The 25,453-nt window shown below is 42.9% G+C and overlaps 1 protein-coding gene across 1 annotated transcript in view; it reads left to right on the top strand.

Moving 5' to 3' along the window:
* Positions 1-21,811, top strand: part of LHFPL4 (LHFPL tetraspan subfamily member 4) — a 139,603-nt gene extending 117,792 nt beyond the window's left edge. Inside the window, exons 2-3 of the mRNA XM_066594632.1 lie at positions 12,501-12,737; positions 21,312-21,811. Of these exons, the coding sequence (XP_066450729.1) occupies positions 12,501-12,737; positions 21,312-21,325 (251 nt within the window). The 3' untranslated portion in view covers positions 21,326-21,811. The remainder of the gene's footprint in view (positions 1-12,500; positions 12,738-21,311) is intronic.
* The last annotated feature ends 3,642 nt before the right edge of the window (positions 21,812-25,453 follow it).

The raw sequence follows: 25,453 nt of genomic DNA, 5'->3' as shown, positions 1-25,453 counted from the left end.
AAGTTTGTGAGTACTAAAGAAAAATTGAGCACAGTGTTTCAGGAATGGCAAAACTATTAGTGGAGTTTATAAAAGGTATTTTCTTGTCAGTTCTCTCTTCATAGGTCTTCCTTAGCCTAGATGCAGTCTCCTCAGAGTTTGTTTATCCGTGTATAAAGTCTTAAACAGTCTATATACAAGTTGTATATGCAATTTCTGGAGCGTAAGAAGAATGCATACAACGACAAGCCTGAAAGTAAACGGTGTGCCTGTCATTTATCTACATACGTGTGTTAGTCTTATTTCACTACCAAGCGCTCTTAAAGGGGTTGTCCCGCGCCGAAACGTTTTTTGTTTTTTTTTCAATAGCCCCCCCGTTCGGCGCGAGACAAACCCGATGCAGGGGTAAAAAAAAAACCGTCCGGTACTTACCCGAATCCCGGCGCTGCTGCGACTTCGTACTTACCTTGCTAAGATGGCCGCCGGGATCTTCACCCTCGGTGGACCGCAGGTCTTCTGTGCGGTCCATTGCCGATTCCAGCCTCCTGATTGGCTGGAATCGGCACACGTGACGGGGCGGAGCTACGAGGAGCCGCTCTCCGGCACGAGCGGCCCCATTCAGAAGAAAGAAGACCGGACTGCGCAAGCGCGTCTAATCGGGCGATTAGACGCTGAAATTAGACGGCACCATGGAGACGAGGACGCTAGCAACGGAACAGATAAGTGAATAACTTCTGTATGGCTCATAATTAATGCACAATGTACATTACAAAGTGCATTAATATGGCCATACAGAAGTGTATAGACCCACTTGCTTTCGCGGGACAACCCCTTTAATCCAGGCACTGGCATCATGATCACTTAATTCCATTACTTGTCCCAATCCTGTTGTATACATTCAACGTTGCACAAGATTACAAAGAGCATGCTGCACTCATTGCCACCATGACACGGCTCCTCAGCCACATCTTAGAAACCACTCAGTGAGTGCAGGCCTCTTCCGACTTGTCGCCCATTGCAGGGGTATGCTATAGAAGGTGTATTACTCATATTTATCTATCTAAACATGCTGTGTCAATTGTTTTACGCATTGGGCCAATTCATTTTGATAAACCACACCCTTTGTGTTCCTTCCTCCACTTACAGTAGTAATATAATCAGATACCATTTCTAAACAGTGATAGTGTTCCTTGGTATAGTTACCATCAGTGATCACAGGTGACACCTTCTCTGTTTAGTATTGACTTCTTCAATGACTTCTTCCAGCCACAACTCATCTCTGCCCACTCTCCCCATCCTGCTGCAACTCCCAATGAAACTTTCAATACCCCCTCTTAGTGCTAGTGCCCCCTCTTTAGCACCCCCCTACAGATATATTCCACCTCTGCATCCCCCTCAGGGACAATGTCCTCTCTGTGGCCCCCTCATGTATAGTGCCCCTCCTTGTCCCCACTGAGGTACAGTAGTACCACCTCCGGGGCCCCATTTATGTATAGCGGTTGGGTGGGACTTTATGCACGCCTTTTGCGATGGCAGCACAGACTCCAAAATCTGAGCCTGTCCTACCAAATCCAGAACTTTAGAGGCCGGCCGGCCTGCCTGCCTGCCTGCCTGCCTGTCTGTCTGTCTGTCTGTCTGCCTGCCTGTCTATCTGTCTATCTATCTATCTATCTAATCCCCGTCCCATACTGGCTAATTTCCTTTCTGGTGCAGCAGTGTGTGGAAATATAACTACATCACATTATAACTTGGCAGATTTACCATCCAGGACTCTGGAGAACCCGCGTGACAACCTCTGATGGAGCTGTAATAACAGTTGTATTGGTTGTCACCCAGGTTTCTCTAGCAGATACAACTACGGGATGTTTGTGCAGACTTTATGTTAATATAGAGAGTCATTTTCTTATACTTTATATTTGTTAATTAAACAATAATAGTAATAATACTTCTATTCTGGAGGATATATCCCCACCTGCTGTAGACTTCACTCTGTACAGGGGAGGTCTGGACACTGAAGGTAAAGAACAAAGATAATTACATGATAATTATGCCTGTCAGGCCACTGACTCCTGAGGCTCCGGTAAGAGCTGTAATAAATGCACTAATTATTTATAAAAGTCAGGCTGGAGATGGCGGGAGACATCTCATTCATAGGCCCTGGATAGAATCAGCAAGTGAGGCATCCATCATGTGTTATGACATCAATCAATGTGGTTCCGCTGTGACCTTTCCTCGCACTGACAGCCGCGGCTTCCTCTGACTACAGTCCGGATTATAAGACTATAATGTACGGACAGGGGATGTGTTCTGAAAACTAATAGGCAAAGATCTCTGAAGGAAAGCCTGAAATGACGATAATAGAGAACAATTACAATGGATTTCTATTAACCGCGAAGCAAATGTACAGTAGATAACGAAGACGCTGATGTCTAGTTAGAATATGTAACGTCTCATACCATGTCTGCCGAGATGGGGAGGTCTTATTGGTGTAATACTGGGGCTGTGTTTAGTTCTTGAGCCAATCAGATGTTGCTGCTTCTTCCCTCCTCTCACAGCAAGCAGTCCTACAGTCACAGAGAAACTGCAGCTGCATCCCCCTCTTCCCTGCCTTCTAATTGTTATATTACTCTACAAAGAATATCTCAGGAAAACCTTCCCAATTTAAAGTAGGTTCATACATGGCGGAAAACTTCTACTATGGATTTTCTTCAAATGCACCATGAATTTGCAGCAAAACGACATATGTTATAGGTCTTTCTGCAGATTGCATCCTTTATATTGCAACAGAAATTCTGCAGCATGCTGTGATTTCTGTGTTTTTCTCTTCATGTGGACGAGGTTTTGAAAATCTCATCCACTTGTATTGTATATTGCTGTGGATTTGTGGAGCAGAATCCACACTGCAAATCTGCAGCGAACCCGCTGCATCTGGACCCAGCCTTCTTGCATAATGTTTTCATGTAATAGACAAGATGAAGCAAAATTAATTAAGACTTCAATCATCAGACTGCAAGCTTAATGCAAAACCTATATAGCAAAATCTATTCCGTTGTCAAGTTCCACAATTAATTTAGATTCCAGACCCAAAAATTAATCACACCCCACAGCAGCAAGTTTAATCCCTTGAGGATTAGGGCATTTTGGTCCTAAAGGACCAGATACTTTTTAGGGATTTTACCCATATGGTAGTTTCACTGCCTTATTTTTTATATATTTTTATTATATTCTGTAACTTTTTTTTTTACTTAGTTTTGGAAATATTTTTTTTTACCATATATGACCCCCATGACATTTTTTATTTCATACTTTTCTACAGTAGCTGGGGCATCCATAGGAGTCTTATTTATAGGGGAAACCAATCCCTGTAGTGACAATAGGCAGAGCTAAACAAGGTCTGTGAGGATCCTGCAGCTCTTCTGTGACAGGGGGCACCCGGCAGTCACGTGATTGTCCGGTCGCACAGTGGAAGTCATACTTCCACTCTCACTCTTTAGTACATAGTGCTTCATTAAGCGCTATGTAGCCTGGGAAGAAGACAGAAGCAGTTAAAAACCGCTTCTCCCTTCTTCTCCAGGTCTTCAGCTGTGTCTGACAGCCAAAGACCTGATCTGCTCAGCTTTAATTCTGCACCATATTTTTGCTAAAAAAAAAAAAAAAAAAGCACTGGAGAGCCCAGATTGAGAATCACTGCTCCTGAGTGACGTTTTGGTGACTGAGGAGGTTTCTGGGCATTGGTTAAAGGCGTTGTCTGGGACCTTGTGTATCTTTTCTATTGATGACCTATCCTCAGTATAGGTCATCAATAGATGATCAGCGGGGGGGGGGGGGGTGTCTGCAACTCAGGATCCCCACCAATCAGCTGATTTCTTGGTGCTGCTGTCAATGGGGTCAGTGCTGGAAGCAGACAGCACTAACAACATTGCAGTGGCCTGGTTCGGTACTGTAGGCACAGCATCTGTTAAATTCAATGGGAGCTGTGCCTGCAATACCCGGGTTGCTGCACTACAGATAGCACAGTCTGCTTCCTGCACTGTCTATGCTGATAGCAGCACTGGACACCAGTCGATCAGCAGGGACTTCTCGCGGCAGATAGGTCATCAATGGAAAAAACACCCAAAGTCCCGGACAACCCTTTTGATTGCCAGGTAGATGTAGGAAGGTTACTTTAGTTTAAAGAATGTACTCTTTGTAGGCACACAAAACACTACACTATATACCTCCGAGTGCCGATGTATTCCGCATCTCTACAGTATATCCATCCCTAACACTAATGGCATGTTCCGTTCGGTTAGCAATCAAATGTCTCGTCTCCGGTAGGGTAATGGATGGACAGAGCCACTTCTCGCTCCATCTGCATTAAAGTTCTGCCAATACAGTTACTTTAAGGAATAGAGGAGTTAATGACCTTCTCCTCTGATGTATGTTCTGCGCCGTCCGCTTGCAGCTGAAGTTATATCTGCTCCTTTACAATAAATGACCACAGGACCTTTGTGGATTGTGGAAAAGCACTGCAGATCATCAGAGTAAATGAGCTGGATAGAGTGAGCATCCCAGAGCAGGAGAAGACGGCTACAAAACTCCAGCTTATCTATTGCGTGGAGCTATTTGATGCTGTGAGATTTACTGGTTAATCCACCCGGGCTCGGCGCTGCGCTTGAATGACTCTGATCTTGCCAATCCGATGCGAAGGATGAAAGGCAAGCAAGCTAGAAGTCTGCTCACACCTACTGCACTGGTGGCGGTGGCATTAAAGGGGTACACCGGTCTCAATGTGTGATGAAGAGTAATACCATTTTTTTTATAGGCTTGTATCAATTTCTTAGGGTTTTCAATAACTGTGCTTGCTGTTAATGAATGAGAACTTCCATTTCTATCTGATCTATAAAAGTCTACTAGTATCAATGTTTCTGGTGGCACAATGCGCCACTTACTAATATAATACAGTGAAAGACAAAATATTTGGGTCAGAAGCGGCGCTCCAATGGTGTATGGAAAGATGGCGGACGGAACTTATGTAGAAAGGCACTCACCGCAACTGATCCTGTCCTATGATTAAGTGACCGGTCAGTTTGTTGGTCCAAAGTAGCCTTTCAAATCGAATATAGAGTGATATACGTTGGCGGTCCTAGAACATCCCCTCAGGGAGAGCAGCAGCGAGCAACTCCAAAACAACAGTGTTGAGGAGGAAAGAAATGTGTATTCATAAATAGGAAAAAACTCACTTTATGCGCTCCGTCAAACCGTATCAGAATAGAGGAATCTTACTTGTTGAGGGGTGCCTGGACTCCTGGCACCCCCAATATCCAAGGAAGCAGAAAAAACTCCAATGGAGCAGGCGTATTCTTCATAGGTCGATTTATTTCATATATAATGATTAGATTGGCGCTGCAACGCGTTTCGGCTTCTGTCAAGCCTTTTTCAAGCATAAAAACAATTAGCAAGTGATCTCTATTTATAGCAAACACACACTGAGGGTAAAAGAGGAAGGGGAGGAGAAAACAAACATCCAATGCAACCTCTAAATAATAATTACATTATCCTATGTAATTATTATTTAGAGGTTGCATTGGATGTTTGTTTTCTCCTCCCCTTCCTCTTTTACCCTCAGTGTGTGTTTGCTATAAATAGAGATCACTTGCTAATTGTTTTTATGCTTGAAAAAGGCTTGACAGAAGCCGAAACGCGTTGCAGCGCCAATCTAATCATTATATATGAAATAAATCGACCTATGAAGAATACGCCTGCTCCATTGGAGTTTTTTCTGCTTCCTTGGATATTGGGGGTGCCAGGAGTCCAGGCACCCCTCAACAAGTAAGATTCCTCTATTCTGATACGGTTTGACGGAGCGCATAAAGTGAGTTTTTTCCTATTTATGAATACATAATACAGTGAAAGGGATTAGAGTTGGTCAATATTTTTCTATGCCAGTCTATGGTGTATGATGTTCTATACATTTTTGCATAAAATTCATCACCCTTGGGCTTGTATTGGTCTTCAGACTTTCTGCTCCATCGTCATATTGGGGAAAATTTACTAAGACTGGTGTTTGAAACACCAGTCTTAATATAATTTCCTCCCGCGCATGATGCGACTAATATATGAAGAGGCGCACTCCCCTTCATATATTAGTCACATCTCGGCTTTTCTATGCGTCAACGTAGAAATCCACGCCAGCTAGGAGCTGGCACAGAATTTTGGTAGCATTTACATTACCTTCCGGCATAAATTAGAGATCGACGTCTTGGTCTGGGGCGCCCATGCCCTCTGACAAGCCTCGCCTACTTAACAAATGTGGCAAAGGTGGTGCAGAAAGCCAAAAAGCTGAAAATTTTGTGCAAGTGGGACTTGTGTGTTTGTATGTGTATATATACACACATACATATACATACACATACATATACATACACACACGCATACATACACACTGAATGGCTAGAACTACCAACCCTTTCACGATTGGCGCTTCCCTGTATGGAAATTATCCCCGTGACCCCAGAGTGCAGCTTAAAATCCTGTGAGCTTCACACTAGATAGGAAAATCCAGCGATCTGAGTGACTTACGAAACCTGGCAACTAGCCAGGACCAAGATTTCACTGCCAACCTTGTGGGGGGTTTTCATGCAGTGGTGGGGAGAGTATGCAGAGAATAGCGAAATAAAGGAAAGCATCCTGTCAAAAGGTATCCTGTGGATAGATGCAACTCATCAGCAAAAGGGGTCAGAGGAGGATGTCCAGAATCTTTATGACCAACAGGTGCTGCAAGTCAACCAAATTGCTGTGGGGTACAATGCTGGTGCTCCATCTAATGAGTCTAAATACGCAACTCGCCATTACCTAGCATGGAGGAGCTATAACAGATAACTAGTTCCAGCACCATTGTGTCTAAGAGAAACAGGAGGGGGAGATGGCGGGGGGGCAAAAGAGTGCAAAAATTGTAACACTGAGCATCCGATACATTAGTTGATCAGATAAATCCAGATTTCTGTTGCACTGTGCTGATGGGAGGTCAGAATTTGGCACAGGCAGCATGAATTGATAACCCCTTCCTTTTAGCTGGTGGAGGTGGAGTAATAGTGTGGGGAAGGGTTTCTTAGCCCACCCTCAATCGTCCGGTAGCTGTGGATGGACACCATAGCAAATTGCTGTGGTTCTGAAGTCTAACATCCTACTAGACGAGGGCCTCTAAAAAAATGAAGTGTCCATTCAGTTTATATTATTATGTATATTAGCCATGAAATTTTGCTTTCTTGCCTCATCTACTTCGTCAGATTGGACTTCTAACACAGAGTACCGGTGACCATCACTAGTAGGTGGCACTAGCTGCATGTATCCCCATTGACTTCAGTATGACTTCCGTGTATGGAGTGAGCTCCCCCTACTGGTTAAATTTTATTGAAATTTATAACCATTTGAATTAGACACTCTGCTGGCAGTATTGTTTTTTTTTTTTTTTTTTAAAGCACTTTGATGGCGATGCTAATGTAGGCGTTGTCTATAGATATAGGGTTTACACAGCAGAAATATAGCCTCTTGTAGTCCATCCAATGTATTTGTGCTCTTTAAGTCAATAGTTTTGTATTTGAGCAATGTAAAGATTTTTTTACTCCACATTTTTTAGGGTTTCTTTTATTCTAGTTTTTTAAAATCTCTTTTTGGTCTGCAGATTGGGACTATTTGACATGTAATACAGTGACCAGCAGGGGGTAGTATTGGGGGTTCCTCAGACACAAACCGCTTCTATTCAGTTACGTATTGATTTCTGAAGAGGAGCCTCAAAGGATTTGATGACAAATAATTGCTAGAACTCCCCAGAGGGAGGGGTGTGGGGAACGGGAATTACCAAGTCCGAAATGAGCAAGACAAATTTGTTTGAGTGTCTGCGGCTGTTACAAGCCAGGCGTTTACTGGAATCATTAATCAGACGCCGGCATAGATGTGCAGCCCCCTAAAAGAGCATCACTTTATGGGCTTTGATAAATGGGGCTGGTATTTTTAGTCGACATTGCAAATCCAAAGCTAAAGCTCTGAGAAAGTGGAGCGAAAATAAGACAAAAAGTACAGAACAAAGATGTCCTTGGTGGGCACTGCTAGAGTGAAAATACAGAGAAGGTGGAGCCCAGGCGTTATTACAGGATGTGGATATACAGTATCTGATGTAAGTGAATAGCTACAAAACAGGTCACAAGATAGCACTGCAAGAAAAAGTAAGTGAACCCCTTGGAATGACCTGCATCTCCGCAATGCTTACTGATAAAATGTGGTCTGATTATGTTGGTCTATAATTGTGACTTAAATACAAAGTCACTCATAACATAGAAAGTAGTACTGTTCATGTCTGATATTGAGCGCATCACGTAATCATGCACAGTGGAGGGAGAAAACGTAAGAAAACCACTATGCTGATAAATTCTTCAAGACCTAATAAGCAATTAGGGAGATAAGATTGAAAGCGTGAGTTGTAGGTGCTTTGCCCATTAAATAAAAGCACACAAAGCCTGGGTATTGTCAAATCTGCCCTTTTCCAGAAAGATTGATAACTGTGAACTGTGATGCAAACAACTTACAGAATACCTCAGAAGATGTGTTGTAAACACACATGAAGCTGGAAATGGATGCAAAAGCTAAAGACCTTGGTGTGCATCAATCTGAGGTTAGAGGCATTATCTATAAATGGAGAGCATTTAGGACTGTTCTATACTCCCTAGGAGCGGGCGTCCGGTTATATCATTCCTGAAAGAGGTGAGGAAGAAGCAAAAGGAAACAGCAAAAGAAAGACAGAAGACTCTACAAGGTGCAGATACCTCTGTTCATTCACGTTCAGTGTTTTTCTAATAGCAGACATGTGGTGATCATGGAAGAAAACCACAAAAGAACCCACTATTAGCCAAAAATAACATTGTGGCCCGTATTAAGTTTTTTGAAGACTACCTGCATGTTCCATCAGGCTTCTGGGAAATGGAGATCTCTTCTGGCCACCTGCCTCTATTCACTGTGAACAGGCAGTTGTACAGAGATTGAACACCACCTGTTTACACTGAGCAAGAAGTCACTCGCTAATTGCTTTGTTCCAGTAAGCTGAAATGAAACGACTAGCAACTGACGAGCAATTTCTCATGCAGTGAGACAGACAGGAGACAATGAGAGAAACAGACAGGATAGACAGAGAGACAGATATTGCTATTACTGAAGTTACCTGTTATACGCATGAAGTTCTCTCATTCCGCCCAGTACAACTTCTGGAGCCCACTTGGAAGAAAACTAACTTAAATTCTAATTTCTTTCAGGACTCGGGCTCCAGGAAGGATGTGGGTAAATAAATATGTATATTAGTCTGCAATTCTTGAAATCGAACTTTGATTTTATAAGAAACAAGCACTTAATTCTCCAGTACGCTCCACCAGCCGGGCCCCAATGGAGCCTGATGTTAAGAGAGATATATTAAAGGTAAATAGATTCTGTCTAGGAGGCAGCGAGTCTTAAAATTGAAAGTGTTTGCAGGTCCTTGAGAGCGGCTGGGGAGTACGCTTTTCATTAAGCCTAATGTTGGCCGCTACTGCTAATTTGCAGCAGAGGAACAGAGCTTTAACTAAACCTGCAATAATATTCAGCTTGACTTGTTTTCCATATGCGGATCGAGACGTCTCAGAGGCTGCTTCTTCTCTATAAATGGGGGGTGAGGGGCACAATGAGGTCCTGCGGGGTGGAAATCTTAAAAAAAAAAAATAATCAGCTCCATTCTGTATTGTGCCGTTGTCAGAATTCCAAATCAAAGCCTCTTCCCTTTGGAATATAAGGATAAATGTTACTGCTTTAGTATAGAAAGAGCGCCACCCTTGTCTGTGGCCTGTGTTTGTAATGCATTTGAAGCAACCCTCCAGTTCCCAATTTTGTCCAGGGACTCAAGGAGGGTGTTATATTACCTGCAGTTGTTCTTCTATGCCGTCCCTTAAATTAGCTGGCTATGGGTCCTGTTTTTCTTTCTGGTACTATTTTGGGGTACATATAGCTTTTTTAATCACTTTTGACAGACAAAGTTTTTTTTCCGAGACATAGTAAATAGAGATGAGCGAACCTACTCGTTTCGAGTAATTACTCGATCGAGCACCGCGATTTTCGAGTACTTCCGTACTCGGGTGAAAAGATTCGGGGGGCGCCGGGGGGTGGGGGGAGGCGTGGCGGAGCGGGGGGTAGCAGCGGGGAACAGGGGGGAGCCCTCTCTCTCTCCCTCTCCCCCCCACTCACCCACGGCGCTCCCTGAATCTTTTCGCCCGAGTACGGAAGTACTCGAAAATCGTGGCGCTCGGGCGAAAAAGGGGCGTGGCCGAGTAGGTTCGCTCATCTCTAATAGTAAACGAAAAAAGCATTTCATCTGTTTTTTGTTTTTTTTAAATAGCATTTGTCATTCAGAGTTAAAAGTATGTTCAATGTATTGTACGGTGTCGTTACAGATGTACGGGTCATTAAACAACGAAGGGAAAACGCCCCAAAGTTTTCTTTTTTGCATATTCTTTTTTAACCATTTTTGAGGTCCCTGTAGTGGAGTTGAACCTATTAAGCTATGATCACACTGATAATACATTGCAGTACTTCTGTACTACAAGGCATTATTGCTAATCATAGTGATCACAGGCCTTTGTGGACCCTTTGTCTGGCGCTCCATTGCCATGGGAATCTATCGGTTCGCCACGATTACAAGCGGAGGGCTCTCCCTCTGTTAACCCTTTACAAGCTGTGATCAAAATTAATCGTGGCATGAAAGGGGTTAATAGCAAGGATCAGTGTTTTCGCTGTTGCAGCAGGCCGGCTGTCAGTCAGTTCAGCTTCTGAGCTCGCACCTTCCATACGGCGTAAGTGTACACCCTGGAGCGAGTACTGCATGCCATCCAGGGTGTACAATTACGCCCTGGAACGGGAAGGGGTTAAGTGAATGGATCCGAGTTGCACAACCACACAACCTGTAGACAAACTTTCTGGAAGAAAGCAGCTTTTTTTCCCCCAATTCCATACAGCCCCTTTAACAGTCTTTTATCTATCCTCAATGCAGTCTGACACGTCTCGCCGCGCTACTTTCCCTTATGGATTCTCCATAGATGTATTTCCCACCTAACAAGTTACTTACATTTAGTACAGCGGACGGAGAACACATAATTCCCATTAAGAGCCCTGGAAAATACTGCTACAGAACACAGGAATATACCATCTGACAAAAGATCGCTGGGAATACTCTTCTCCGAAACGGAGAACTTCTTTACTACTAGGACACAGTCCTGCTTCTGAATTCTGCTTTATTTAAAGGGACAGACGCTGTTTATATTAGAGTGATGACCTATTAGAGCTAAAGTGGGAGGTGCAATGCTTCCCTCCCATCAGACTCCTTAAAAAAGTTTCTTTGGATTCAGTCTGGTGGAGAATGGACTATAATGACCTAAAGATCTCTTTATGGATGCATATCTGTGTATAATCAAGTTTATGTACACTATGACTGCACCTGCAGCTGTGAAGTATATTAGAGTATGTAATGCAGAATCAGTGATCAGTATAGGATAAGTAACACAATGTATGTACACAGTGACTTCACCAGCAGAATAGTGAGTGCAGCTCTGGAGTATAAACCAGGACATAACTCAGGAGCAGTGCAGGATAAGTAATGTATGTACACAGTGACTCCACCAGCAGAATAGTGAGGGCAGCTCTGGAGTATAATACAGGATGTAACTCAGGATCAGTACAGGATAAGTAATGTATGTACACAGTGACTCCACCAGCAGAATAGTGAGGGCAGCTCTGGAGTATAATACAGGACGTAACTCAGGATCAGTACAGGATAAGTAATGTATGTACACAGTGACTCCACCAGCAGAATAGTGAGTGCAGCTCTGGAGTATAATACAGGATGAAACTTAGGATAAGTACAGGATAAGTAATGTATGTACACAGTGACTCCACCAGCAGAATAGTGAGGGCAGCTCTGGAGTATAATACAGGACGTAACTCAGGAGCAGTGCAGGATAAGTAATGTATGTATACAGTGACTCCACTAGCAGAATAGTGAGTGCAGCTCTGGAGTATAATACAAGACGTAACTCAGGAGCAATACAGGATAAATAATGTATGTACACAGTGACTCCAGCAGCAGAGTAGTGAGTGCAGCTCTGGAGTATAATACAGGATGTAAATCAGGATCAGTACAGGATAAGCAATGTATGTACACCGTGACTTCAGAAGCAGAACAGTGAGTACAGCTCTGAAGTATAATACAGAATGTAACTCAGGATCAGTACAGGATAAGTAATGTATGTACACAGTGACTCCACCAGCAGAACAGTGAGTGCAGCTCTGGGGTATAATTCAGGATGTAACTCAGGAGCAGTTCAGAATAAGTAATGTATGTACACAGTGACTCCACCAGCAGTATAATGAGTGCAGCTCTGGAGTATAATACAAGATAAGAAATATTTTGTAATAACTTTACTATTTATGTATCTGCTTCCTTACAGTTTTTCTCTCTTACTTTCTTCTAGCTGTGTGCCTGGTGCTCGCCTGCATGATATTCCCAGATGGATGGGATGCAGAAACGATCAGGGACATGTGTGGGGACAAGACTGGAAAATACTCATTAGGAGACTGCTCCGTACGTTGGGCCTACATATTGGCCATTATTGGGATCTTGAATGCCCTTATTCTCTCCTTCCTGGCCTTCGTATTGGGTAATAGACAAAACGACTTGCTTCTTGAAGAACTTAAGTCAGACAACAAAGGTAAGCCAGCCAGCCACAAACTGCCATTGACGTGCGCACGTCGCAGCGGGGAGGGGTCAGAACTGGGGCAGGGTCGAACATGACGTGGTGCTTGCTCGAGTATCGAGCATCATCGAGTATGCTTATACTCAAACGAGCATCAAGCTCGGAAGAGCACGTTCGCTCAACTCTACTATAAATACTATAGAGGCTGCTCATGCGTCTACTATGGAATTCATCAATGTGGGAGCCTGCTCACCAAATTTGCTATATAACAGATGGTGCAAACCATGGGGTCCGATTCTCTATAGGAAACCAACTGGGGCTGAGCATGAACGAGCTCATTGAGGGTATCCCATTTAGATTTTTTTCCTATGGATAAAATTGTGTGCCCATCCTGTGAACCAAAACACTACTGCATTTCAGTTCTGGGCCCCCACGAAATATATTAGGAATTTTCATGTAAATAGGGTGATTTCCTATGCAGGACCCTGATCTATTAGCAGAGCAAAGGGCAGCTACAAAGGGCGCCTCTCTGGAGGACTTGGTCTATCCATGAATTGCCCAGACAATACAATGATTTCAATGAGGTCTGTGTAATACTTCACTTTCCCTGTGGAGGCACTGTAGGGAAATTGAACATCTACTGCCATATTCCCCTGCAGATTACGGCTGATCACTAAGGATCCCAGCAGCAGGAAATGATGCTACTAGCTTATCCTGAAGGGATCCTTCCTACAAAAAAGGATTGTCCTCAGTAGAGAACAACAACTAATGGTGTAGATAATGAGTAAAATGAGTTTATGTGCAGAATAAATTAAACATGCCCTTTTTACTGAACCATGCATAGTAACCCTCCCCCCCCCCCCAAAAAAAAACTGTGAAGTTGTGTGTGTTTTTTTTTCTATTTCTTCCACTTAAACTTGTAAAAGTTATACAAAACATTTAATTGTACATTATATGATCCCCTTGAAAAAGGCCTTGTTCCACAAAAAGCAAGCCCTCATATGGCTATATCAACATAAAAATACAAAGGTTATGGATCTTCAAAAGGAGGGAATGAAAGAAACAAAAACAAAAAACTGAAAAATGTCAGGTCTTCAAGGGGTTAAACCTTATAGATGGTACACATTCCTGAGTGTACAATGATCAAGCGCTGCGGAATATGTTGGCACTATACAAATAAAGATTATTATATTATTATTAATGCTATGTAAAAGTGGACGAGTACATGTTCTTTGGCTCCCAGCTATACACATCATTAGTCTGACATAGGAGCTCTTCTTTCACCAGCGGATCAGGGTCCTTCTGGTCCTTGGAAAGTCTTCCTCAGTTAAGGAGACTCCTGGACAGCAACAGAGCACATAATGAGATGAGTCGATGATTAGGACAGAGGATAAGGAGGACACCTTAGAGGACTTGTGTCTAGTCACTGCACTTGAAGTAACAGTGCCCCAAAGTGGTCAAACATGTGCATAGCACCCCACAGATTGTCCTGAAGTTACCCCGCATGAAGGTTTTCTTGTCTCAGATATCGCTTTCTTCATTTATTTAACATCTTAAGAATTTGTTTGTGTCACTCAAGTTCCAGGATTCCACCACTCTAAAGGTTTTAATAGAGTTGAATTTTCCACATTTCCCTGATATAGCATTGTAGCCCAATAATGGATTGCTCAGGGAGGGACAGCGTGATGATCAGCACTGCCATAGACTGTTTAAACCCTATTCCACCGTACCCAGCTGTAGGCAAAGGCAAGGATCATTTAAAAAAAGGGGGATGTCCGGCAATTCCTCTTTATACACTGAATGGACACTTTATTAGAGACTGCCATCTAATAGTGCATTGGATCTCCTTTGGCCTTTACAACTGCAGCAATTCATCGTGGCATCCATTCACAGGCATCAGAGGACTCAAGGTGTGCCAAGAAAACATTCCACCCACCATTACTCTACCATCTTGAAAGGAAGGGTTCAGCAAATCATGCTGCTTGTGCCAAATTCTGCTTCAGCATGATGCAATAGAAATCTGAATTAACCTAAACAAGTGATGATTTTTCACCGCTCAGTGGTACAATTTCTGCGCTCTTTTGATTACTGGAGTCTCACCTTTCTGTTTCTCTTAATGGCGCTGCCTAAACAAGTGATGATTTATCACCGCTCAGTGGTACAATTTCTGCGCTCTTTTGCTTACTGGAGTCTCACCTTTCTGTTTCTCTTAATGGCGCTGGAACTGGTTGTCTGCTCAGGAATGACAAGTTGTGTGTTCAGACACATTAGATGGAGCACCAGCATTGTATTTGGCTGCAGTTTCCTTACAGTGCCTGCTCATCAGAACGATTCCTGACATCCTCCTCTGACTCCTTTCAGTGGGAAGTTGTTTTAGCCAACAGGATCCCCTTTCATTGGATGTCTTTCCTCGATCATGCCATTTTCTGTATACTCTCTACACTGCTGCATGAGAAAACCCCGCGCGGTTGGCAGTGAAATCCTGGCCCCGGCTAGTCTAGCACCGATGACCAGGCCTCGGAAGTCGCTCAGGCCGCTGGATTTTCCCATCTAATGTGGATTCACACAAACTGATCCACGGAAAACTTGTCACGTGATTTTATGCTGCACTCCGGGGTCACGGGGAGAATTTCCATACAGGGAACCGCCAATCGAGAGAGGACCAGGGGTTCTAATAAAGTGGCCATTCAGTGTATGTTCTGTTAAGGCATGTAGACATCATGCAAGAGGTAAAACCCCCATCCTCTATGAAATAGAGGAGAGACTAGTTACATTTACTCTGAAGTACTGTATCATAAATCTCCTACCTGTGGCTGGAAGTCGTAGTATCACCACAGCCAAATAGCTGCAGGTTGGAGACCACTGAATTAGATGGTCATGCATCAATTTCAATGGGGATCAAAAACACTGCTCAGTTGCCCAGTGATTTGCAGTAGAACATTCCTGTATGCCCTACAGGTGGGCAATTTATATACACTCCAGGGCTGGCATATCATTAAACAGGATGCAGTCAAAACGACAGAACCAGCGCTGTATGTCAATACTAGCGCCAATTCAGTGCAGATGTAAGCAAATTACTAGTAAGAGCACGAGCCAATCAGAAGACAATGCCGATTTCAGCGTGAACTCATGGGTTTAAATTTGGCAGGATCACCTTGTTGGACCGGTGTTTATTCCAGGGACTCTCAACGCGGATCGCTACACCTGAATCTCCTGCAGACGTTGGATGACTTCCTGGATGATCTGCCGCTATCATAGTAGGAGGCGGCCAATACAAGTATGCTTTTGTATAGGCAGTACTACTAGAACTTATGTTTCCTTACTTCAGTTTTAGTACCGGTCCCACGAGAGATGTGGAAGGTGGATTTTTGCTTCTCACATGTTATTCTTCAACTTTACAATTGAGTTTTAGGTCGGCTGTACACTAACGTAATTCGCTGCGTGCCACCCGCATGTGACAGTCATGTGGCACAATGACATTGTGTACTTGCTATGGGCCGCAATTGCTCCACACTATCTTGGCATGTATGCGCACCAATACAGAACATGCTGTGATCTTTATTGCGCATGTATTTCGCGCAATGTGTGTGATCGGCAGCATGGGAGCTTATGGTAGATTGGTACAGCATATTCCATGAGCGGGATACACTGCACCAACACGGTCGTGTAAAGGATTCCTTACTTTCTCCTACAGAGACCACAACGCAGAATGGAAATCCATGTTCCGGGGCCCCAGGGGCCATGCACCATACCATTGTGTAGCGCAACTATGACTTCCTATTCAAGCATGCTACTGTGATTTCAATATAGGATGCAAATATTGGGATGTAGCGCTGGATCAGTTTTTATGTGTATCTATACTTGATGTAGCCACTAATAAAGCTCTGGAGTGGTTGCACTGGCTGCTTAGGGCGCTCTCACACTGTCCACTTTTTACTGCAATTAGTGTGGCATCCCAAACGCTGCGCTAATTGAGTTACAACATTCCCATTGATTTCAATGGGGCCTCGCAGACCTGCACTTGGACACCTCGCTGTCTGTTCTATTTTCCTGTGTTTTCATGGTTTTTAACGCATGGAACGCTGTACCATACATTCAGAAACGCTGCGGTTTTTGAGCTGGGTTTATCTGATTGCGTGTGAGAGACTGGCCTTAGTGTGCAGGGGGCCCTGCTTTCAGCATGGGGAATCTCCTCTCCATATAATATAACATCTGCTTAGTACAGCTTAAGATACCCTGACCCAGCTCTGATCAGCTGCATACTACATAAGCCTGCAGATGGTGGTGCTATAGTCCTCATGAACACATCAGACTACATGAAAGAAGCACACAGACAGCTGACGGAAACCAGATACTACACCAAACTGGATCAAGACCCGAACCAAAAATATGTGAGGGAATTAAAAAGGGTCATCAGAAGCCCGTCTGTGGGCTACACAAAACTTTTGGACTTGATACCGGAGAACCTCAGGGTTGGAACATTCTACATGCTTCCAAAACTACACAAAGCTGGCAACCCAGGGAGGCCAATTATCTCAGGTGTGGGAACCCTCACTGAAGGAATCTCAGGATGGGTGGAAGGTGTCCTCAAACCACTGGTGAGAAACACAACCAGCTTCTTGCAGGACACCAAAGACCTACTGAACAAACTATCAACCGTAGGTCCCCTCCCAGATGGCGTCATCCTGGCCACCATGGATGTGGAGTCCTTACACTTCAACATCCCACACGAAGATGGACTGACTGCCTGCCAAGCCCTCCTTGAGGCTAATGGGGTTGCCTCTAAATCCATGTTACAACTTACAAGATTCATCCTCACACACAACTATTTCTCTTTTGGCAAAGAGATATTCCTGCAATTCACCGGATCCACCCTGGCAGTAAAATGACACTGCAATATGCCAACTTTTTCATGGCAAAACTGGATAGTGACTTTCTGGCCGCCTGCTCCAACAAACCACTGGCCTATTTCCGCTACATTGATGACATCTTAATCATCTGGACCAACACCAAACAAGAACTAGTAAAATTCCATGAGAGATTCAATGCATTCCACCACACCATAAATCTGACATTAAGCTACTTGTATACTGAAATCAACGTTTTGGACACCACCATAAAAATACAGATATCCCTATACCGAAAAGTGATTGGTCGGCTCACATACCTCAGATGGGACAGTTTCCATCCTAAACACATCAAACAGTCCATTGTCTACAGCCAGGCCATCAGATACAACCGGATGTGCTCCAACCGAACAGTCAGAGAGGAACATCTATACCATCGTACAAGGACATTTTTAAATTAGGGCTACCATCTCACCTCAATTGATGACCAAATCACCAGAGCCACCAGGATGCCCGGATATCAACTACTCTAATACACAGAGAAGAAAGAAAACAATCGTGTACCTCTAGTAGTGACCTACAATCCACAGTTAGAGGTACTAAGGAAAACCACAAAGAAACTCCATCATACTCTACACAAGGATGACCGTCTGAAAACCATATTCCTGGACCTTCCTCTTCAGTGTTACAGGCAACCTCCAAATTTGAGGAACTTAATAATCAGGAGTGTATTGCCCTCTGACACACAAAAAGGAACTTATCCCTGTTATGTAAGAAGCTGCAAGACCTGCTCACATTATGGCCCGTGGACTGGATACAAATCCCCAACACACAGCAGGACTGTGTGACATTCATATGTCCCACGTCTGATGTTGTGTACCTGACCCTGTGCAGTAAATGTCCTGTTGGGGGGCTTTATGTTGGAGAAACAGGACAAAAACTGAAAGCGCGAATGAGGTCTCACTGCCACACAATTAAAGAAAGAAAGTCAGAATTCCCTGTGGCCGAGCACTTTTCTAGTCATGGACACAACATAGAACACATGAAAGTCACCATATTAAAGGGCAATTTGAAATCACAAAGCCATAGAAGAATTTGGGAGTATAAACTTCTAACAACTTTTGACACTTTTAACAAAGGCCTAAATTCTTCAAGAGGTTTCATATGTGACTGGGAAGTATTAGAAATCTATAGCACAGATAACGCTCTGGCCTGGTGACCCCCCCTAATACTAATTCAGAGACCATAAAACTTTCACATCTTTATCAATAGACTATTTAAGTATTTATTTACTCCTCTGCTGATCCTGTTCTGGTATTGTTTTAAGTGCAAATTAATCATATCCATGTCTGTGCCTTGTCATATGTATATGAGCATAAATATGCATGCCTCTTCAGATCTATTTCATTATGCCTGAGGAAGGACCCAGAGAGGTTTGAAAGCTCGCTATAACATCATGTATTTTTGTTAGCTACTAAAAGCTATCATATCTACAAGATTACTTGGTTTCTCTTGCTGAGAACAATCACATAATGTTTTGTGTAACTTACTGTTGTATTGTTTGTGGTTGTTGTAAACTTGCAATACTACAGCCTCAATATTTGACTTTCAGGGTAAAAAGTTACAAGCAATTTGCAACAATTGTGAGAAGTCAAGATTCTTACAATCACTATGTTACTTTTTCTCCCACAGGGAAATATTGGGGTTGTGCAGCAGTCATAGTAACTCCCGTTCTTACTGCAACAATGATCAGGAAGCTTTAGCCAAAATAATAATTCATAGTAATCACAAATTTACGTCACTGTCTTATTTTGTCATCCAATTCTACTTACCTTGGTGATTCAAAAGTTAGGCCCACGTAGAATATCTTCTGAGTGAGAAGAGATACAAGGAGGAAACTTTGTAGAACACTTAGATGGATGGGGAAACTTTTTGAAACTATGGTGGTGCTTGTTGGCTATAAGCGGTGCTTTTATGTGGACTCTTTGTGAAAACAGCCTGCACAGCTATAGGTGCCCAGTGCTCGGTTTGTCCTGGACACTACCAGTTACTCAAAACGTCTGAATCAGTTTCCTGACAGTTCATAAACTAACTAGCCATCTTCCTGGGTGTTCTTGATTGGAAGCTTCAGCTTTCTGGTACCGGCCAGCAGGATGATCTCAGTTCTATCCTGGATTGTTAATATCTTCTGGTACCTGAAAAAAAACATGTGATTAGTGTTTTCCATACCATATAATTCAACATAACTTCATTAATACACTACATTAGATTACCGATAACTTGAAAATGTTGCAGGTATTGAAAAAAATGACTGCACCAATCAATTTCTGATGAAATTCTTCACCCAAGTCATGTATCCCACGATCCCCTTTCCATTGAAGTTTCTTGGGCTGATCCAAGATGGTTGCCACAAAGATGGTCAACAAGCACCACCATGGTGCCAAAAAGTTTCCTCCCACCCATCTAAGTGTTCTACGAAGTTTCCAATTTGTGTCTCTTTTCATTCAGAAGATATTCCGGATGGCCCTGACCTTTGAATCCCCCTGTATTTTTTTACCTGGGTAAACTGGGTGCCAACTAATATGGTTGCCCCTGCAGTTACTGTATGGTTTTCCACACAGATTTCTGACTAGCCAATTGTCTAAACAGCAAGGAATTAGAGGAGGGGTTATAGCGTAGCAATAATAAGCAGATTTTGTGCTTAGGAGCTCATGGTATACTGCATATATATAGATCTCAATAATAACAGTATATTGTGAGCTCCTCCTTGGGGTGTCTACAAGCAAACAAAATGTTATTGTTATATAGGCCATGCAATGTTTCCTGAGGGAAAAGAGATGATATGCAAATCGCGGATGGAAAAATGCCTCCACAGCAGTAACTTTTGGAAGGTGGCTTCCCTATAAGTCAATGTTCAACCATCTAACAAGCCTTGTAACATGACTATGGACATAGCCAAACGAATGTCTTCTCCAGAAGACAGCACTGCAGAAGGTTATTTCGTGGTTCTTGCCCTCATCAGTACAAAGCAGAGTATTGATTGGTTGGGAGAGACGGCTTTGATGTGCGTCGGGGAGAATATGAAGAGTGCCAAGTTGGTGTAGGGAGACTTATACAGTATAGGTCATGCAATGCTAACTAGGGAAAAAGTATGCAAATAGTTGATGAAAAAGTATCTCCACGGCACCACTTATTGGAAGGTGACTTCCTTTTAAGTCAATACCCTGGTCTGCACTGGATTCTGCACGGGGAAACCATGCGGGCCCATGGACATAAGGCCCTAACATAGAATCTCATCAGAAATTCCACATGTGGATTTTGTCCATTGGCAGGGCTAAATCCATGTGTGAATTTGTGATAGAAACTTGCAGCTTAGTCGCTGATTTCTGCCACAGTCTTTAGAGGCAAAATCCGCACAGAGATGTTGGATTCTGCAGTCTGAACATACCACAATATGTTCCATGCTGCTCTGATTTGCCAACGTGGCTCATGTGAGCAGCACCAGCCAATCTAAGGAGCACGTAGCATCCTTATTACTGATGCACTACCAATGCACAGTGTGCATCAGGTGGTCAGAGCAACAGTGAGGCAATCTTTGTTTGTCCAGGATCGGAAAGTCGCTTTAAGTAATCAGCACAGAATGTTTGACTTAAAATCAAAGTAATGTTAAAAAGTGGACACCTTTTTATTCATACTATACCAAAATCCATACAAATGCTCTTCTCTTTTCTTGTTTTAACAGACGACATAAAGTAAATGAACCCTGAGGGGGCATACGATAGCCTCAACCAACGCAGGAATGTCTCCAGGCTGCCCACCGTCCCACCCCATTGGTATTGTTAACCCTCTTCTTGTATTGCCGTCCTCTGCCACACTGCCTTGAATCCCCCTCCCATCCGGTAAAAATCTTCATCTTAGCCTTGAAGAGAATTCTTCCTCCACCAAGATGGTGCCTGCACTGCCGCAACTACAAGCCCCCTCCTCCGACCCCGCCTTTGCTATGTGATAACCAGCGATGGCATTAACATCTGCAACCATGGATGTACAAAGTTCACTGGAAACCAAGACGTTTGCTCTACTTCATCGGGGGTTTTTTTTCTTGTTCATACCCTTTGTTTAATCTGCAAGAGGCTGCTGCAAGGACCAATCGCGAAAAGGGTCGCAATTTTGTATAAACAAAAAAATATCAAAGCATTTATACCTCTATGAATCACCGTTCCTGGAACTTACCCTGTGCCCGCATCCTCCTCCAAAATAAAATGAGGAATTTTCATTACTATGGGAATAGAAACTTTGTACATATCTTCTAGACTGCCTGACAGGCTGATGTTTGGCTACACCATGCTTGGGCCTGATGATTTCAGCAAATGCCTTTTGTACAGCCGGGCCACGAAAACTATTTATTGGTTATTTTTACATGTACATTGATCACTATGAACTTCTCGCAACAGGGTAAAAAAAAAAAATGCAATTTTTGGCTTATTATATAATGACAGAGTCAGAAGTGCTGAATGCTGTGTCTTTATATCCATGGGGAAGAGAGCTGAGTGAGGTGGGGGGAGGGACATCATGAGGGTTAACGGCAAGGGGTGTTCAGCGATGTACATGAAACCTCATCATCATCCTCACTTGAATATTTGTCCTGCACATTGATACAGCCAGATCTATATACAATGTAACATATATAGAATGAGAAGAGAATTATCTATGTAAATAAGAGAATAGAAGGCAATAAGAGCAAAATTCCTTTAATCCGGCATATGATAATCCAGCAGAGCTTTGCTCATGCCAAAGCTTCCCCCTAGCCTTGTATCTAAATACTCTGGGTCAAAGCATACTGGTTTGTTGAACCCTCACCAGCTCGGAGGCCACAAGCGCACCAGTACATTCTCCTTTCAATACTCCCTACTCATTTCAAGCATCCAGTTTGGTAGTACTCAAGACCAAAAACAGTGGGATACATTCATAAAACTTTGGGGGAAAATTGTGCAAAAATTTGTGACTTTTTATTGTCTGCGCTGCCATCTCCCACTTTTTAGAAAAGGGGTCGTGACTTGTTGGGGGGGGGTGTGAGAAACTGGCATAAATTATACCAGAATTATTATTAAGACCAGCATTTGACTTTCCGGATTATAAGATGCCGAAAATTTAAAGAAATTTTGCTGTTTATAGGTATTTATGACATCTCCTATTGTAATTTGAAGACTGACACTATGTGAACTTGGTTTCATTAAGAAATTGTGCCTGTATTAAAATGGAACCAAGTATACAATGAGAAAATCAGTAAGGCGACCAACCCGAAATGATACAACATGATCATATGTATTATAAATGCGTTGGATCTTGCGTATAAAACCCAGTGCAGATATGAAGTACAGGCAGCTTTCATATCAACCAATCAGATATCTGCCTCTAATATCTAACCTAAGCTGGAAGAAGGAACACTAGAATCTGATTAGTTAATATGCCCCCCCCCCCCCAAAAAGAGACCTTCTACATATCACCATTTGAACCACAAATTGTGGGCCGTTTAAGTCACACCCTATAACGTCCCTTTGTATACAAATATACAGGATGGGTTACGGAAAACTAGGCAGGTACCACATGCTTATGAAAGCAAATTTTTGTTATAGTAACCAATCACAGCACAGCTTTCATTTCTTATACTGCGGAGGTAAAATGAAAGCTGCGCTATGATTGGTTGCTATGAACAACACAGACAGATTTTCTTTTAGACAGCTTTCCTAAGATTGTGGTGCAAGATTACTTTTCTGTGGCCTACCTGTATGGGTTCTGCCTATTTTGGGGAGCATTTCCACAAAAACAGGACTGTTGGACATATACATGTGGCTCAAATTGCAGTATGTAGTCAAATATGAACATTGGGATCACTTCCATAGACCCCATCAATGATTATCAACTCTGCGGGGTCCAGAAGTTCACATTGTACAACCACTAGAGCCACGCTGCACATGTTCTTTCTGTATAGGAGTAGTCTTTTGGGGTCCCAAGTCATTGCAGTGTATATAAATAATGAGGGGGGATATTCTGGTCATAGCGGTCGTCATAACTCTCAGATAATCCGTTCACGCACAAAAGTTCTCCTAGAGGGTGACTTTACATGGGATAACGATCGTCTAAACAACTGCTTGAAATAGTCACTAAAGCGAAAGAACGGCCATCGTTTGTGTGATTTTACGCGGAGCAGTTGTTCACTTGTTGATTAATTTCACAATCCTTGAATGAACTGTTGGGAACATTTACGTGGGCAAGAGCGCCCCTCCCTGCAAAGTTGTTGGCTAGTAGTTCAAAGTTAACGATAACCTGTTTACAGCAGACGAAAATTAATTAACCAGCGACTATTTTTCAGGTGAGCTGAAATTAAGTGACTAGTGAACGAATTCCCACCTGATTGGTAGTCGTGTTTACACGGAACTGTCGCTTATATTCACTTGAGCTATTATTTAGACAATAGCTGTCCTAAATCAAGCAACCGTAAACTATTTTTGATGACAATGGCTCCATTGCGTGTAAATGGTCTAACCCTTAAAGCCCATTTACATGCAACGATTATCACTCAAAATTCGTTAAAACGATGGCATATGAGAGATAATCGTTGTGTGTAAAGCTGCCATTGTGTACTTTTTGTCTGAATTATGATTTTTAGGTGAGCTTAAAAACCATATGTCACACCATATGCTGTGTCCTTCATGGGAGCAGGAGATAACATTGTATTTTCTCTGCAGACCCTGAGAGAAAACAGACCGCAGGCTGATAACATTGTATCCATGCAGTCAGCCCTTGGCAGCTCATGCAAGAACAAAGGAGCCGACTGCAGAGCTCAGACCTCCTGCTGAGTACTGCAACAGCTCCTGGAGGCTCATTTGCATGCAAATGAAGCTGATAAAGTACTAATGAGCATTAGTGTCCACTAGTACTTTATGCAAAATGATTGCTAAAACTTTCATCTAGAGTAAAGAGAACTTACAAAAATCGCTCCTTACTTTGAAGGACCCAACATGTCCATGCATTACACAGTCTATTAATTTCAATAAAAACAATGTAATACTTAATTTCTCCTGTGGGGGCATTGCAGGGAATTTGAACACTTGCTGTGAGGTTCCCCTTCAGATTATAACTGATCACTGGAGGTCTCAGCAGCAGGATTTTCTGTGATCTTATTGTCTGTACACCCTTCAAACAGAAAAAAAAAATCTAAAAAGCAGATGATTACTTTAGACCAGATTTACACGAGTGTACGCATATTTGTGTACTCAACTGCGTTTTTTACAGTGTTTTCGCACGCGCAAAAAAACCCACAGCCACAGTCCTGTACATTGAAATGACCAATTAGCCTAATCAGTTTCATATGTTCTATTTCCTTGCGCAACTCCGCAGTAAAGTAAAATGTGTTGCGTATTTTTTGCAGAATGGAATTGCGCATGTAAAATATGTGCTTGTGGATGAACCCATTGAAATCAATAGGTTCTATTGACACGCACAAATGCAGTCGTGTGAATCCGGCCCTAAGCATCTTACAGATATTTGAGTGGCTGTGGACTTTTGACTCACCTGTCCCTTAATTTATAAGGTGCACCCATCACGTACAGACACAGCAAAGGAAGCCATGTTTTATGCCAAACCACTCATTTTGACAATGCAGAAAGTGGAAGATAAGAGCCATAGACTCAGAACTTAAAGGGGTCCAAGAATAGAAATAAAGTCAACTTTTTCCTTTCTCCAGAAACAGCGCCACCCTTGTCCACAGGCTAAGTATGGTATTGCAGTCAGCCCCATTCACTTAAATGGAGCTGCAATACCAAACACTGCCACAGACAAGGGTGATGCTGTTCTGGAAAATAAAACGTTGACTCTCCTTTTCTT

Source organism: Eleutherodactylus coqui, chromosome 3, assembly GCF_035609145.1.
Source record: "Eleutherodactylus coqui strain aEleCoq1 chromosome 3, aEleCoq1.hap1, whole genome shotgun sequence".
Classification (NCBI taxonomy): domain Eukaryota; kingdom Metazoa; phylum Chordata; class Amphibia; order Anura; family Eleutherodactylidae; genus Eleutherodactylus; species Eleutherodactylus coqui.
This window is presented reverse-complemented; position numbering and strand designations above follow the sequence as displayed.